Below are 18,738 nucleotides of genomic sequence, written 5' to 3'. Positions count from 1 at the left end.
GTGTTAATTTCAATCTGATATTCATCATGGAATCAATCAATGGAAGCAATCAATAATGATGCCAAAGAGGACATTCTTTATTTTTATTATGGGTACTGTAGTGATTCATCCTCCTAACTGATAACCAGATATTGTTCTTGGTGTGTGGTTTTATTTACCCAGGGGTAATGAGTGTATTTACTCATACATAAACAAAACAAAAAAGAAAAGAAAAACTTGGAAAACACAAGAAATGACTTAGTTTCCAGCAATCAGGAAAGCACAGCACTGTGCATTTTATGGGAAATGTCAGCATGGCTGGAATGAATAATTAAGACTGCTTGGGTTAAAATACCTCCTGCAGGCTATACTTCTCTCTGATGTGTCTTATTCAGCGTCCAGGCATGCTATACTGACAACCCAAAAAAAGCAGTTATTTAAAGGTAGGGTAGGAGATTTTGAAAACTCAGTGAGAGTCAGCCAGATTTTGAAAGTAAACACACGCCCCTTTCTCTCGGAGTTCACCCCGAAGCCACGCCTCCCGACCAGTCTGTGACTTCGGTCATCATGCACGTACCTCTCTGGTGTGCACAGAGCAGGAAGAGAGTGACAACCAACCAATACTCCGTGCAGGTGCGCCTCGTAGGATTGGCTAATGTTTTTAGTGTTTTATAGCTTCCACATATGATTAATATTCTTCGTTTTAATGCGAAACTGCCAAATTAGTTGCTATCGGATTGTAAAGAGAAGTTACACCAATTTAACAAAAAGTGCATCAGAATGAAATCTCCTACCCTACCTTTAACACCAATAGTGACGTTAAGATGTGACGTGGCCCTAGTTTGTCCTTGACTGTTTGATTTTATGCATTGATTTTATAATATAGTGACAAACACATGACTTCCTGTGTGTGTTGACCTCTGCTGCCTCAAGCCAGTCATTCCCCCTCACAGAGATTCTGCTATATCTAGTACATCCAGGTTGACCTTTTCAGCCCTGCCTGTGTCCCAGCTGTATTCTCACACCCCTTGTCTTTCTGAAATTGGATTGCTTTTTTTCCTAGCAGCCTAGATAGGAAATGGCCAAGTTGTGAAACTGGAACCAATACAGAGCTTCAATAGGTTGGATATACTTCAAGACACTTCATATTAAAACCTGTTTACATTTAATGCAAGGCACCAATCAAGCCCAGTGGTACACAGGTAATTTAGGTCAGAGCCATTTACCAAAATGTCCAAAAACAGTATACAATAGGCCAAGACTTTCAGTGCATGTTGAAAGGCATGTCTTCCTTGTAAGTGTGTCACCATGGTAAACGACATTAGAATGTTTCAGATGAAGCTACCTTGTTCACAGTAATGTTGGCGTACCATTTTTTTTCTCCGAAGAAAAAATTACTAACAAGAAATATTTATTTTCAAGAAGGCCACTGCTGCTTCTGGCTGTCCTTTGCCTGAGTGAAGAATGTGTGTTCTTTCACATGATGCTTTGTTAGACTCTTTTAAGATTCCTGCCCCTAAAACAACAGCCTTGCTGTATTCACAATTCATTGTTTTGCTAGATAAATCTCTCAGTATAAAATACTGTCATTTAGCTTATGGCTTGTGGCACACACTACAGAACTGGAACTACAGGACTCTGACTAGAGATGAAGCCACAGTAAGCTATATGCCGCCAGCTCAGATCTAATACCTGTATTTAGGCCACATTGGATGGATTTTGGTTGCAGAGGTGCAGAAATAATTTTGGCTGACATAGGTTTTTTTTTATCTTGATATCTGCATATACTTTACATAGACTGCTTGTAATTTACCTGTTAATGCCATTATCCCATTGCTAATATTTCCATCTTAAGTCATTCATGCTACAGGGTGGTATTTTCTTTAGGGGATCTCTCTCTCCACAGTATACAAAAGTATAGAAAGCCAAAGTGCTTTGGTAACAGTAGGGCTTCCACTCCAAGAGACCCAGAAACCAGTGTGTTGAATGAAGAACTCTGTGTGTGGTTGCCGTGATTCGCAGGAAATACTTCCCTGGATCAATGTGTTTGGCCTGGCCCCGCCACACGCTGGGTGTCGAGAAGACTCAGACAAATGGCTGGATTATGAGACATGCTGTAGTGAGAGACAGATTGTTCACTCTCCTCTGCTAAGGGTGGGGAGGGGGCATTCCTGATTTATCTGCACCATCTCCATGGTCGATAGCATGTCTTCTTTTCTCCATACCACTTTTGGTCATAACAAGCCACGCTGATTGTTAATTGAACAGTGAGTCTGCAGTTTGTAGGCATTAATCGAAATCCTGACCATGTCCAGAATTATAATTGAGAAATTATAGAACTAACAAATAAATATGATAAATCCTGCACCCCACTTTTGTTTACTCACAAGAAATAAAAAACAAATGGCATCTTCACTGATCTCATTTCATTTTATGCAGAGGCTTCATAGAGATTTTCCTTTCTTTTTAACCTTTTGTCCTATTTACCTAAATTTTTCCCAGGGAGCCCATTGACAACATTTATAAGATTATAAGATACCCTCATTTCTATATTCATTTAAGCAAGAAGTCAACCATGATGACATTAAGTCAGAAGTGAAGCTATAACGAGTTGAGAAATGAAGCCAGCAGTGCTGCTGGTGAGGGATGAATTAGGAGGCTGGGACATAAATATTCTATAAAGCATTTAACACAAAACAAAAAACCATGATGGTGTACACTGTGACCAATATCATCAATTATAGACCGTATATTATCTTAGCAGTTGTCTGTGTGGGGGCGGATGGACGAGTTCATTGGGCCAGTGTTTCTTTTGCCACACTCTGTGTCTGCTGTCAGGGGACTCCTTTGGCATGACCCTAAGGACTTTGAGGCAGATAACAAGGCATTGTGATAAAACAGATGCAATTAATGGCAGAAAGACAGGAGATACTGGCACATACTAGCGGGATAAGTGCATGCTCATGGCACCGGCTAGAGTGCTTTCAGTCTTGTCTGTATCTCCAACTGCGCTGTGTTTCATAGTCTCTCTACCTTTTTCCAACTGAAGGTATGACAGCACACTAGATGTGTCGTTTTTCTTCTGTCCAGTGAATAGGTAGTGGGTTGTGCTCTGGAAAGTTGCAAAGGATTCGACATAGATCCTTTTTAGAAAGAAGGATCTGTATAGTCACTATAGGGACAGGAACAGGAAACACAGACGTTGCTACTTCGGAGTATTCTCAGTGGGCTTCCCGATTACATGTGGTCAGTTTGCAAAGTGGCTCTGGTGATTGTGTGATTTAGTCAGAGCTTTCAAGTGCAAATTTCTGAGCTATTCCAACATCAGACAAAAAATAGACTGGACCTGGACCTGGAGATCTTGCTGCATGCCTCATTCAAAAATATTTGCTGAATTGCTAACATAATAGATTTTCAAGTTGGTAGCCTATAGCAAAAATGACAATAGTACGGTAATCCACGAGCGCACCTATCCCACTGCACGCCACTGTGGATGTCTGTAGTTGATACTGGCCTGGGTGTCGGTCTGCCCACATCACACACTTCATTTCTCAGATTGTTTGTGTGTCTATCCAACTGCATCCAGAAGCAGTTAAGTTGATACTGCCCCATGGAAATCCAACTCAAATCCCAGAGACCAGACTAATTCTTTGTATAGAACAGAAAAGAATTAGGATAGATGGCCAGACTAGCAGATGCATCCCTTCTCAAAAGAATAAAAAATAACAAAAATAACAAGAGGTAAGACCAAAGGAGAGTCTTAAAAAGCTTTACTCTCTACAGACTTAACCAGATTTGAATCACATTCTGTATGTAAAGATGGCTAACAATCCATAATCCATCTCTGGGAAAAGATTATTTGAGGAGTATTTTCAGTTTTTGGTTGGGTCCATGCAGCATGCCACTAGGGGGCAAGCAAGATATTTCGGCAACACTGTCATGTTGTCTATCTCTATATACAGGCTTTGACTGTGACCAAAGAAAGGAAAAGTGGGAGCAGACCTCATTTCTGTGTTTAGACTTTTGGAGTTCAGGCAGCTTCTTTGCTCACAGCCAGTGCTTACAGGTAAAGCTGTTTTCTACCACAGCAGTCATGACATTGTCTTTAGCATTGTCTTTCTCTTGCCTGTGTTGAATAACAGTCCCAGACAGAGTTTTAGAGGTGAATGAAAAATCATACCATGCACTCTTACCTTGATGTCCTACCAGCAGAACTACTTGTAATCTTATTTATGATCTCTTTTAGCAGTGTTAGGTAAGGTTGACTCCTTTCAGTTGATTTTGTGTCTCCTCTCCCCTCTGTAGGTATTTAGTAAATCCCTCTGTTTTCTCTTAGCCTAAGGTAGGGGAGATTTGCCTCTACCTCTGATGAAATCTTCTTAGCCTAGGTTTGATAAAACTGCGCACCTCACCTAAATATAGCCACCTGCGACTGCACAGCGCCAGTGTCAGTGATGTGCTTGCAGTGTGCCTGCTGGCTGTGCTTACCAAAGACAGCGACGCTATGACAGTTCATTGGAGCAGGTGACAACAAAAACAGGATTAACCCTTTTAACCTGATTTTTTTTCCCTTAGACACTTAAATCTCACTGTGTTTGCCAACAATCTTCTTTAAAACCGTAATGAGCTGCTCTTTTATGGTTAATGCATTTTTTGTGGTTACAGATGTTGTTCTTCTGTTAAGTGTGACAGGCTTTATCATAGACTCCCTCTCCCTGTGGCTAAGTGTAGTTTATGCAAGATTAAGTGTCTGTTTTTCACAAGAGCCTTTCATGCCTAATTTCCAGTCAGTCCTCCTTATTCATTCATTCAGAAATGGCAATGGACTTAATTAAGCTGTTGCTCTGATGGTTATGAGTTTAACTGCAATTTAGAGCTAGTTCAGTGAAAATGATGACAGCTGTTCACACCTAAAATGAAGCCACACCAGAGGTTAGCTCCAACCAGGTGTTTTTGAATGTAAATATATAATTTAAATGATTTATTAAGGCAGATGTGATCCCTCAACTAACCTGTGGGAGGAGGATCTCTTAGCAGAAATTTACGATTACCGGTAGGTCTTTTTTCCAGTGGAGCCTGTCCATGTTTAACCTAGAGACTGTTTAAAAACATGACTCATTTATTCCATTCATACAGTGCATGCCATGTAATGAAAGCAAATGAAGAAAACTGTCAACTGCAACTTACAACACAAAAAAAAACAAATTTCTCTGCCACCATGGTTTTTGGACCACCTCATAATAGCAGCTTGTTAGTAAAATAACACCCTTTTATAACCAGAATTCTCAAACACATGGTGAGTCAGTACTTCTAAGCAGAACCCATGATAACAAAACCAAATCTTCAAAGAGAAAATGGGTGCAAGTATGGGTCTTCTCTCTCTATTTCTCTGTCTCTCTCTCACACACACACACTTACACACATAGCAGATGAATTATTCAACAGGGAATCTGTTTGTTATGCACAAAGTTCAATCATTTAATCAACCTCAAATCACACTTACACTTACTGGTGCCCTTATGGATGTATAGTATCAAGGCACCCACTGCTCTTGTCCTGTTCCCATTCAGTCACTGTGGTGCAGAATAAAGGTAGGCACTGTTGAACGCTGTCTGCCACTTGTGCCTGAAATGACAGATGATCTGCTTGCATGCTATTCCATCAGTCTCCCAGCATGGAAGCCAACAGATAGACATCTCTACAAGGGGAATGTAAACAAGTGCACACACACTTGAATGTAAAAATACAAACATGTGCTTTCTGTACATGCAGATCTTCATATGTACAATCCCATCTGCCTCCTCAGTTTAAATATAGTTTTCTCTGAAAGGTAAGCGTGTTCTTCACTGGGGTGTTTGCAGTAGGTCTCACGGCCCCTTTCAGGTAACCTGGTTGGCAGGGTGAGGAGAATGAGAGAGGCTTATCGTGTAGTCAAAGGCACTCTGAGGGTGACAACATGTTCCTGTTGTCCCTGGTCAACCCACTGGAGAGTAGAATGGGCTGTGGCTCTGTACCGCCAGACAGTGAAATGTCAGGACTCCCTTCATCAGTACAGTGAACTCTCAAGGATCATAACAGGTTAGGTGTGAATTGTTACACTGTTTCTCTTCCTCAATGCTTCTCTGCTTGTTTGTAGGGCAGCGCATACTCATTCATGTACATACTTTCATGTAAATGTTGTTTTCACGTTCAAAACCAAAGCTTATTGATAAACAGCAAAAGTAATCTAAACTATAAACTTAGAAAAAGGATAAATTAATCGATACATTTTTATTTCAAAAGCAGTATTTCTCTCGCCCACACCTTGGGGATATCACCTGAATTTCTCCACTGCCTGATCACTGCAGTTTGCTTACATTTTATATCAAGACAGGACATATCCCACCACAGAACATGACCCTGTGATTTGGGATGCACAGAGAAATGATGGGATTGTTTAATGCCTTTAAAAAAATCTCCGACCTAGCATCCCACACTCGGCCAACTGTATTTATAGAACAAAGTTCTTCTATGTCAGGGTCCCGCTGCATAATAAAACGCAGTAAATGGATCTCTTCTATGTTTAGGTGGCCTGACCTCCATTAGGAGGCAACCACAAGAGCGAAAGGGAGAAATCATGAGCAGTTACTTTACACATGCACAAACTCACATGCACACGCACACACATGCATGCATGTAAAACCCCATTCTACAGATACACAAAAAGGAACACACGTCACGCACAGGGATCCTTCTCTGCTTTTAGAAATTCAGCATACTGGGTGATTTCTGTATACCAGAAAATTTGCACTGGGTCGATCACAGTAATTGGGTAATTTTTCTGACTAATCATTGTGTGAATAGTTGGTCTGTTAATATAATTAAAAACAGTGCTACTGCTTTTATCTGGCTTTTTGGAACACATGTCATTTATTTCCCTTCAGAGTTGAAGATGAATTTGCATAACGAGCTTCATGCAGCTGTTAATAATCTTATCAATCCCCCTATTTTTATAATACGAGGCTTGTTCAGACAGGTCTGTGCCAGAGTGCTGACCACAGGTCTTGAACAGCATTCGTTCTTTTTGTTCTATTTTCTCTTCTTTGGCACTATTCTCACACTGATTTCTCACTGTCATTCATGCAGAATCATATGACTGCTGGCATTTTCTCAAGCCAGATGTCTCAGTGAAGTTGACACCTCTATGGTTTGCTGGATGTCCATTTTATCTGGTCAGAGTTTAGGTTTTTTTTTTCGTTATATGACAAAATACCTGTCAGACTAATGATATTCCCATCAGCCTCTGGTTTGCCTCCTTTACATTGTCATTGCATCTATAGCGTGTTGATGTATTCATTAACCAGAAGACTGTATGACTGCTGTGGATAAAGCTTTAACATCATTTTCCTGGTTACTATGATATCCTTGCCTGGGGGTGCATTTATTCACCACAGGAGGGCACACATTTCTGTGAGGCTGTCATATCTTATTTTGGAAAACAGCTAGTATTTATGATGTATTTCTTTTAGTTTGTTTCTTAAAGAGTATCTGTTTTCTTTACATGGATAACAACTTTTACAAGTGGCTTCTAGTCATTAGGACTAAAACTAACGACAAAACAAAGGCAAGGATGTGCAGCTGTTGCAGATGTTTGACAGTGAGGCACAGATAATCACAGATCAGTATGAGGCTCTCTCAAGCGCTAGGAGCAGCGTCTACAAATGCACATGACTATCTAGAATTCATAATATTAGGAAACGTGGCAATAGAAAGAACAAATGTCATTACCTATGTTTGCATTTCATCCTTTGAAGTTTTACTTGTCCTCCTGGGCTTTCTGTCTTAATGTGAGGAGACACAGTGGTGGCAAGTTCTGTCTAAATATAACTCCACTTCACAACAAGCTGGAACAGAAGATACCCTTTCACTTTGAAGAATTCCAATTACTGTCACTGTTGCCTCAGTGTCTGTGCGTGCAATATACATGAAACTGAAAGTGTGACTGAGTGTAATGTATATTTATGTATGCATGTGTAAGTGTGAGCTTCCCTTGTAAACTGTAATCCAAACACATTATAATTCCAGCGTTTGCCAGATAGCAGACTCTGTAGTCTTTGCTGAGACATTTTTATTGGAAGTGATGTAAAGTCTGTCCACACATTTACTGAGAGGCAACAGCACAAACAGTAGGAAATGGGGGACTGCAATGCAGCCCACATTGTTGTCCAATGTTATGCAAATACATTGCGTTGTTATACAGTAGTAGGTATAAAAAGTAGTAGTATAGTGTGTCATTGGATGCATGTGTCAAAAAGCAATTTCACATCACGGTTCACTGCACACTATCTGGAAGAAAGCAAAGGAAAAAACAAGGATAAATAGATACCTGATTTGCTTCATGAGCAAACCAGCAACTTATATCAAACTGTGTATAAAAACTTGGACTAGCAGTCTTTTTAGATCAGTGTGATTCTGTACAGCAGCAGTTCAGCGTAAAGCCCTGACTTATTTACTTCAACACTCCGTGAATGAACCATGAAATCAAAAGACATCATCTGCAACAAAGAAGCGAAACAGCAGTAATTACTTGCTGTTGTCTGTCTGGCCTGCAGTAAAAATGTATTTCCTATCTCTGTTATGTATGTAGCCTCGCTTCCTCCTCATTTCTTATGGCCCTGCTCTTGGTATTAGTTTTGCACAGAGACAGATCTTTTCTGCCCAGTTGGGTAAATCACAGAGGATCACTGAGCCACTGCACAATGCAGAACTGCCCATATATGGCAATCTGTGGAGTATCCAGAATATATCACAAAAGAGCCAATCTGGATTCAATTACCAAGCCGGCAGAGATTGCAGTTTATATCTAAACTCTCAGGCATGGGAGATGGACGAGGTCACAGTACAGTTTCTAATTAACAGTTAACCCTCACTGACCTTTGAGTTGTGATATACAGTCCAAACACAAATGATTCCAGGTCCAGCCCACACCCAAGAAGATTGTTAGTAAAAATCATTAGATAAATGATACAAATACAGTACACCAGCTGTTCTGTGTATCTCCTATGATTTCTAGACAAAATAGATTCAATGTCCATAATCTCTATCACGATTAATCAACAAAAGACTTTGCTGTACAGAACTAAAAGAATGTAGGATTGCTACGTATAGTTAAACTATTGTGCTGTGTTATAATTATTGTAATCATTATGTATGTCTCTCTCTGATAAGGTTTTACTGGGATTTGACCATGCTGCTGCTGATGGTAGGCAACCTCATCATCATCCCTGTGGGCATCACGTTCTTCAAGGATGAACACACTCCCCCTTGGATCGTGTTCAACGTGGTCTCTGACACCTTCTTCCTCATGGACCTGGTCCTCAACTTCAGAACGGGGATTGTCAAAGAGGACAATACAGAAATCATCCTGGATCCGCAGCAGATCAAGATCAAGTACTTGCGGAGCTGGTTTGTGGTGGACTTCATATCCTCCATCCCTGTGGACTACATCTTCCTCATCGTGGAGACGCGCATTGACTCAGATTTCTACAAGACGGCCCGTGCCCTGCGGATAGTTCGCTTCACCAAGATCCTCAGTTTGCTGCGGCTCCTGCGGCTGTCTAGACTCATTCGCTACATCCATCAGTGGGAAGAGGTAAGATGCTGCTATTCAAATTGTGCTGAATGTTACCATACTTTGGTGATGGAGGTGTGTACAGTTGTTCTGGGGAAACTGGATGTCCTGGATGTTTAACAGTGGACTCACACGCAGAGAAAACATGTAAATCAAATGCTTGGCACTCATAAAGGCATACTATCTGATGATGCTACTAAGACCTAGAGTTTCACTTCCTAAGTCCAATTATAATCCAAACCGTATTCCCATTGAGGGAAGCACTAGCAAGTATGTTTACAGATCTGTTACTGCCTCGCTTTCCCTAGGAAAAAATGTGGATAGATGCTGTGTCTGATTGCATCTACCCTTGAAAGGAGTAAAGAGGCTCTTTTAGCGTATGCCAGTCACCAATAAGTTGATGAAGCTGGGATGTTGATTAGCATTTTCTCTCTGTGTGCCCATCCAGCAAGCAGTGGGACGACAGAGCCCAGAGAGGGATTGCTGCAGCACAAGCATGATTATAATTACAGCAATAATTAGAAAAGTTCCTATTGCTCTCGCTGGATGGGTCTTGTTGTTTAGTCTCAGGGGTAAAAGGTGCAAAGTGAAGTATCAGAATCTCAGCATGGAGTCAACAAGAAGACCCTCCACTGGAGGATAATGTGGGGATGTCAAGACCGCCACAGAATGCACAGGGTAGGAAATATTCTCAGGATTTAAGGGAATAAATAATTATGGGGTTTGGCCAAAGCCGAGCTTGGTCATGTATGTCATAGAATGCCATCCCTGCACTTGTTAAAGTAGTGCAATGTAGGCAGATTCAGAATTGGTAGAATAGTCTCAAATGTTTTCAGAAACACACTTTAATGAACTATTTTCAAGGAATTTCAGTGCCTATGTTTTTTTTCTTCTTTCTTCGCTGTCACTGTTTTTGCCCCATAGAATGGTCATTACACAGACGATAAAGCAGCACGTCTGCAGCTTTTAAGTGCATGCTTTTTCAAGCAATATCTCCAGTTAGTCAGATTGTATATCCTCAGGCTCAGAACCAGATGTGTCACAAGCTTCCCGAAACCCTATCACAAAAATTACTTTTTCATATTATCTATTATGGAATGGCCGTTTTGTTCTATTAATGTTCGTGATTTGTGGAAGTGGATGGTGGTCTTCATCTAAATAACCACAGCCAACAATTCAATAATAAACATGAAGCTGTGATTACATGTCTCTCTTTGCAGCATCACTGAGGTCCTTTTTATTTACTTTTTTTCACATTGAACTGACATCCCAACCACCACATACTAAAATCAAAATGCACTGCTATTCTGCTAGTTGGTGGGTGTTTTCACCTGAGTGCACAACATTACATGGACAATTGGAAAGGTTGAATAGCTAACTGATTGCCAATCAAACCACAGTACACCCAGACCTGCCCACTGGCATTCAGTAAAGTTCCTACTTTTCAAATATTCAGCTGGCACTCTGGGTAGAACTGTGTATATGAGTGTGGTGACATTAATCATGCAGAGCTTCTGTGATGCCATTTCAAAGAGAGGAAAAGTTCAAATAAATCACTGGGGGAGAATCCCTCTGCCACCCTCTGCCTCCATGCATACCTGCTGCTGTAACATTTGAGCCCTAAATTAAAGCAGGGATACAAATGGTTTAGGCCAAACTTCTTTTGCAACAGAGTTCACTTACTAACAGCAAGCTCACAAGTCACATGTTCAGCCTGTGTAATAAGAATAGAGTGTATTCATCATGGCAACAAAAGGAGAGTGGATAAATAAAGAAAAACACTGAAGTTACAGTCATATAGTTTAGATGTGGTCAAGGACCAATACTGTATTATATATAATATAATACAGTACTATACAGTATCAACATATAAGACAGGCCACCTGCCATTTACATGTTCAGCCCCTGAGTGGATCATGTGTGTACGTGTGTGTGTGTGTGTGAGGGTCTGCTGATGAATGCTAGTTAGGCGGACAGAGTGAAAGGCCAGCTTTGCCTCAGCGCCAGAGTACTCCAGATGCAACCTCTTAGAAATGTCATCTGTCACTGCAGAATAACTTGTCGCCAAGATCTGACCACCTGACTGACTTTTTGACTTTTCCTATTGGCAGCTACACTTCAGATGACATGTATTTCATCACCAATTTAATATTTTGACACACTTCGCACTGACCTGACCAGTTTTTTTATGCTGAGCTTTGAAGAGTCACTGATAATGTCTTTAATACTCTCCCATGGATAAATACACAGTGAAAGCAAAGCAACATATTAGTAAAATACTACGACTGTTGTACTCTAAATTTGGTCGTGTGATGAGAATTATATTCCTATGACATGACAGGTGCTGCAGACCTGTGATGTCCCGATATCCTCCAAAAGACAAAACAGATTTATTTTACTCATATTTTGCAAGTATCTGTGGCTATAAATAGTCCTGCCCGATTTCATCTGCTGTGTTATTGTGTGAGTGTCTGTAAGAAGTCGCACAGAGGACATTTCTTCTGGGAAGTGTTGAATACAGCTTGGTGAACTCTATGTTGCTTAGGGAGATACTGTTGGGAACACATTTGTAAAATTAGCATATCTTCCCAAATGCAACTGCAGTGATTTAAGCTTTTTTAGGAATTCAAGATAAGAGAAAAATAATAGAATCACATTCAATGCACTGAATAGAATGGATAAAATGATAAATGGATAAAATCATTTTTTATTTAGTTTGCTGAATTACGTCTGGACAAATTCTAATAAAAAAAAGCGTTCACAAGGCGAATAAGCTAATTGTTCGCAGCTACCCATCCTCACTCAAAAACAAATTGCAACAGTGTGACCTGCACACTCTCAGCAGTAGACTGGGCCACTGCGTCATAAATCTGTTTTATAATCCTGTGGAGACAGTTAGCTAAGTCCCACACATAGTGATGTCCTCAGCCACAGAGCCAGTTTAACGCAGGAAAAAAAAACATATATTTGGTTTCATGACATTGCTAGACAGGTGAATCTGGCCTTTATAATTACAGCCTACGCTGCAGTCAGTATACATACTTTCATCGTAATGCATGTTTGCGTGATAGTTTCTCTGCGTGTTTGCTGGCTTTGTTGACATGAACTCTAATTGCATGTCCCCTGGAGAATATACTGCTCTTGTACCCCGAAGCTCAGACATATTGCCACACAACCGTAGACTGTTGAAGTGTCCTTGAGCATGATTCATGACCTCTAAACTGCTTTATTGGGCCTTTCCAGAAAAGACAGCAAAAGGGACCGTGCATGTGTTCAGATCAGAGCTGCACTGTCATACTGCAGCTCCGCAGATATGGTGATGATTATAGAGTATGAGTAGTTTTCCCTACTTTTCCACTTTTAGGGTGGAGCAGCTGGAAATCAAGTGAAGCCAATTTGCCTCAAGGGGCTTCACAATCTGTAAACCATGACATCCTCTGTCCGCAGATCCTACTCTGAAAAAACCTTTTAACAGAACAAAAATAGGTCTTCTGGGCAAGCAACAGAGGAGGAAGCCCTTTACAGAATAGGCCTGATGTACATTTAGATTGTTAAAAAATACTCAAATATCAGTATTGTCAGCTAAGCGATAAGTATTCTGTCCTTGCCATCATAGAGGAATTGACAAGATCATATCTTGGCAGTTGTTTGTAGGCTTCTGTTCTACTTGCAAATATACTGGTCATAAATTGGCCCCATCTGAAGCTCCTCAACCTCCTTATGCATCCTTCCTATCACAGCTGTAACAAATGACCTCTGACCGCTTTATTTCCATCCGATAACATATAAAAATTTTGTTTTTGTTTTTATTTGTAAACTTTTGTTTACAAATAAGAACTTTTTGGTGGTGGTTACATGCCAATGATGACTCTGTCATGCATAATGATGTTCAGCATGGTGAGCATATATCCATCACACACACACTCTCTCGGATACACATGCAGAGCAGACTGTCGTTATGTGTTTCCCCTGTCTCCCTCTTCTCAGCTTCCTCTTGTCACTTTTCATCGGGATAAAAATAAGACTGTGACCGGATATTCTCCTCATTGGAGTTGTCTCCTGTTGACGAACCAGTGACTTGGATGAGATTAGTCATCCTGTTAAATCAGATACAAGGCAGTGCACTAATGACTAAGCTCTGAGGGCTTCCTCTTGTGGTGCCTGATGCCTACAACACAACTGTCTCGACTGGCCGACCCAGTAAATGTTGCCTTTAGAACTGTGGACGAGTTTGTGAGACAAGAGCTGAGATCTTTTTTTTATGGACAGGTTAAGTTCATTAATATCTTCAAATTTACTTTGGAGGTGTGCAGTACTGCGTATAAACACATGGCTAAAACAAAACAAACAAACAAAACAATAAAACAGCTTGTAGCACTTGTGTATTTTTATGTACTGTGTGTTTTTCGACTTGAATGTAATAAATGAATATTACACATATACAGCATGTGAAGAAATGAAAGCAATGTCATTATGATCATTATGACTCACTGACAGTTATTAATTGTAGCATAGTGCATCATGAAATAAATTGGCTTCAGTAAGTCAAAGCTATTTAATAGACAACTGCAGCAGATTATATCTTACAGTTATAGGTATGACACAATGTCTATTTCCTAAAATAATTGCATCTTGAATATTTAGGATTTACAGGCCTTTCTGCCGAGGTGGTTTTGTGCTGTAGTTATGGATACCCATATACGTCAGGTGCTGTGATAGAAGTCAGCCCTGTGGGCCTAGAGAGGGAGCGTAGTGCCTTTTATTTCCACCCAGTAAATCTATACAAAAATATTTAAATAAGGTAAATCAACTAATCAGCTCCCCACTCACTGACCCATTACCTTAGCCAAGGACTGGTCTTTTAGAGATAAGAAAAGCAGGAAGAATAGATTTAATGGGCTATTATAGAGTGCACAATAAAGCTTGCCAGCAATAGTGACAGGTCCTCAACAGTCTGAATGAGCCTTGTGTGATATGAATACCCAGAGTGGATTTGTTTGAAAAACTATTACACTGAAATGTGTAATCCAGCGCAAACCCAATGGCACATCCTGGTAGGGAGCAGAGTCAGGGTGGTTTTTGTGATCTAAGCCCTTCAGGTTTGTTTAGACAGATGATGGAAGGGTGTTCCCTGTGGTCCACTCCCATGCCTACTTCTCATTCTCCACGTGTGCTTTGTCCAGGCATGACAGCATGCATGAGCATGACATTTTGGTCGAGACATTTACAGTGAGAAATCTAACCCCTGCATACAGCCTGCTCCATGGATCTGCCATCCTGCTGGATGATTAAAAATAACACAGAGGCATGCATGGGTTGATTTAGTTGATAAACTTCATTGCTCATCACAGGCAAATGAAGTCCTGCTAAGCCATGGGGAGATGCAGCATGTTACAATTAAGACAATAAATACACTGAACTCAAAGCTTCCAGTGCTTGTTTATAATTAGCACCATTTACAGAGCCAAGATTACATAAAGTACCGTGCAAGATCTGCAATACATTTGTTTTCTATGGTGTATACTGTATGTAGCCATTTTTATTTGTAAGAATTTTATACTGATCAATAGTTTCAGCTCTTGTTTTCAGATCCATGGATAACATACAAGAATTAGGTCTGATTCGGAGCTCCTCTCCTTTGAAGCACAGGGTTCTGTTGCTCCTGGGACCCAAGACTGGGTTTATATCTGAGGGTTTATATCTCTTGGGATGCCTTGTAACCTTCAAGAAGAGGAGCTGAAGGAAGTGACGCATCTGTTAGTACCATAATGTTTATGGGCCAAGAAGTTTGGAGAGTAAAATGAAAAGTAACACTTCTGAGCTGCACTGATTTGTCACTGAAAAAAAACACTGAATTAAAAATGGTCCCTAAGTGCATTGACAACAGAATTGTATTAACAAAATTGTGATTACTCTGAATACCCAAAGCTATAATAAACATACTTAAGAAGCAGCTGAAGTGTAGCTCACGCTGCGTATAAAGTATATAAAATGAGGTAAACTGTGCAAAACCAAACAGGTTTCCAGCTTTTAGATGGAGGTTTGTGAGGTAAGATGTTTACTGAAGTTCAATGGACAAAATATCATAAAAAACAACAATATGAGTGAAGAGTTTGTTTTCGTTTATGCGTCGAGACACTCTCATGACAAACATTCATCATCATTAGCAGCGCGAGCAGCAAACACCAGATGCCTCTGTATAGTGCTACATTGCCTGTGTCTGGGCAGCCACCATCAGCATCATGGGACATATGCATCTATTCTCTCACCTGGATCACGCTCTTCTCACTCCATCTGTTTGAGATGACTCTGCAGCTGCCTTCATCCGCTCACTGCCTGCCTGGGCCTGATGGCTGGTTCACAGCTTAGTTTGAGCTTTTAGCACCACTGTCTATAACTGTAACTCCAGTTTTGACATCTAGAATTTATTTATTGTCTTTTTTCAGTATTAGAGTAATCAGTAGTTCTGCTGTACAATAGCAGAAATCAGCAAGATTCTTGTAGATTTTAGTGTAACATAATCTGTTAGTAACACATCATTTAAAGTAGCTTTGCATCCTCTGTTTCATATAATTGCCTCTGTATAAGTTGTGTTCATTAAACTGCTACACAGAGATTAATTTACTACAAGTTACATGATCCAGACATGTGATTATGTGAAAATAAGAACAAGCCCCCATAAGAAACTGTTGTGTTGCATCCCTGCGCCCTCATCAATCAAAGCCCTCTTGTTTATGCTGATGCTAATACTGCCAGGCTCACTCTGTGTTCCCATCAATTAAGAAGAAGTGGTCAGCAATCCATCATCCACCATGTAACATGCCATACTGTGTGTATGCGCACATTTGTGTGGCTATGATAAGCACTGTTATGTGTTAATGTTTACAGTACATGTTTTTGCTGTTGTTAAATTACACAGAGCATTTTTTTTTATTTATTAGCGAGCAGACACACATAGGCTTTGCTTCAGAGTAATGACTCCTAAACTACCTTTTTAGAGATCATTTTTTGTAACCCGAAAGTCTCTTCCTACGTTGGCACGGGTGTTTTTGAATCGACTGCAGCTGTGAAGGGAGATAGGGGAATCACCTTTCTTTACTGACAGTACACTTTGGGTGACGAACTGCAGATTTGCATGGCATTACCCATCACAGGCCTCATAGGCTTTATTCTCTACACAGTGGTTAAGTGCCAGAGGTTTTTTGAGGGCACGTCTAGAGAAGAAATGTAGCAGGAGTTATTGTTGAACAGTAAATACTCATTCCAGCTTCTTCTCAAGATACAGAAAAGAACTTATCCTGCTTCAAAGATATACTGCTGAGTCTGCAAAGAGCAGAGGTGGCCAAAAGACTATATTAATTTACTGTAAGGAGAGATGTTCGTAGTTGTACAGTAAAGATGTAAAGATTATTTGGTAAGTTTAGTGTGTGCATATGGGTAAATGATCCTGCTTAGATGATGTGTGTATAAACATTTTAAAAAGAGCCCAAAGAGGGAAGGGACAGTGTTGGAAAGATGCACACTGACTTTCAGTGTATAGAAACGGTGTGAGTGAGGATGTTTCCATCCACTAAGCGAGTCACATTTTCCTGGGCATACCTCTGGCTTCATGTTAGCTTGTTGACAAAACTAAATTGATGTGATTTGATGTTGCAGCAGCACCCACCAGCCCCTACCAGCATCCTTCTTAGAAAAAAAGTGCATGCTCACCTCTGTATGGATTCAAATAAAAACTGAATAAATAAATACATTCAGTGCTTTAGCAGAAATGACAAAGATTAAACTCTGGGTGACAACGTTTATCTTCTATCCTCATCATCACCTGCTGCTAAACAACAAAGTGAAGATGGAATATCCCCTCTCAGTCACAAGCCCTTTAAAGGCACTGAGTGGATTTTAATAAGGAGCGGAGCCTTTAGCAGCGCACACCATGGTCTTCAATGGGATTAAGAAGCTTTGAATGGTTGAGGCCATTAAAATCTACACCAGCCCAGAAGTCCTGGAGCGCCTTATGAGTATATTTATCATTAGGATTAACAAACCCTGCCTGCGAACACTCTCACCCCAGGAGCACAGCCACCTCTACCCTTGTACCATTATTGTGTTTGGCTGAGTGGCTGATGATAAGCAGTACAGGAGGTAAAGCTCTGCCTGCAGCCAGCTGACCATTCTCAGTGGATTGCTGTCACGACAGCAACATCTGCATCCACCAGCTCATCTGTGTGTAAAATAAAAAGCTGTGGCTTTCCACTGCCTAAGTACATTGTTATCTACTTCCACCACCATAAATCTGTGACGTAAAAGAGTTACTGAACAGGGGGGAAAATCTCTTCTTGGAACATATATATGTCTGTGCGTGTGTGTGTGTGTGTGTGCACAGACACTTTGCAATCTGCAGAGATTACAGGGATTTGACTATCAGCATGTTGAGTCATCACACACTAACTAATTTCCTGCCTCCCTCCTGTCTCACCCCTCAGATCTTCCACATGACCTATGATCTCGCCAGCGCCATGGTGAGGATAGTCAACCTGATCGGCATGATGCTGCTGCTGTGTCACTGGGATGGCTGCCTGCAGTTCCTGGTGCCGATGCTGCAGGACTTCCCCGCTGACTGTTGGGTGTCCAAAAATAAGATGGTGGTAAGTGCTTCTCCTGCACAAAGTCCTCCTGCGTGTTCGAATCAGATTATACTCAATCTTATCTCATCCATCAGCTTCAGTAATTACTGTACTGAAACCATTTAGCGTCCTGGGAAAGATTGGCTAGGCATGCGAACATTAAATCAAATATATTTATGTGTTGCATCTGTCCACATTTATTCAATTTGCTAATTATTTATTTATATTTATTCGAAGCTCTTGACATCTGTCCTTATTGTAAAAGGAGGTTGTGCATGGAACATTGATTTTCGGAGGAGGACAGAGAGCCCTTATCCCATATTGGTTGAATATTGACAGTTTCCAGTGTGCACTCATGCTGAGCTTTAATTGTCTTTTATTGTTAAAACAGCTGCTGGCATAGAACCTGACTCATTACAGAGCTCCCTTTTATTAGCTTATGGGAGCGGACTGCGTCACACCTGATTCACCCGCAGCTGATGGCCTCGTGTTAACCCACCGTGTTATAAAAGAGCTTGACTCCAGAGG

General features: G+C 40.7%; 1 protein-coding gene across 1 annotated transcript in view; it reads left to right on the top strand.

The window, feature by feature from the left end:
* Positions 1-18,738, top strand: part of hcn4 (hyperpolarization activated cyclic nucleotide-gated potassium channel 4) — a 47,285-nt gene that overhangs the window by 6,631 nt on the left and 21,916 nt on the right. Inside the window, exons 3-4 of the mRNA XM_028401999.1 lie at positions 9,187-9,610; positions 18,070-18,231. Of these exons, the coding sequence (XP_028257800.1) occupies positions 9,187-9,610; positions 18,070-18,231 (586 nt within the window). The remainder of the gene's footprint in view (positions 1-9,186; positions 9,611-18,069; positions 18,232-18,738) is intronic.

The sequence above is a fragment of the Parambassis ranga genome, chromosome 3 (genome assembly GCF_900634625.1).
Source record: "Parambassis ranga chromosome 3, fParRan2.1, whole genome shotgun sequence".
In the NCBI taxonomy this organism is placed as follows: Eukaryota; Metazoa; Chordata; class Actinopteri; family Ambassidae; genus Parambassis; species Parambassis ranga.
The sequence above is the reverse complement of the archived record's forward strand: the minus strand, read 5'-3'. Positions and strand labels throughout refer to the sequence as shown.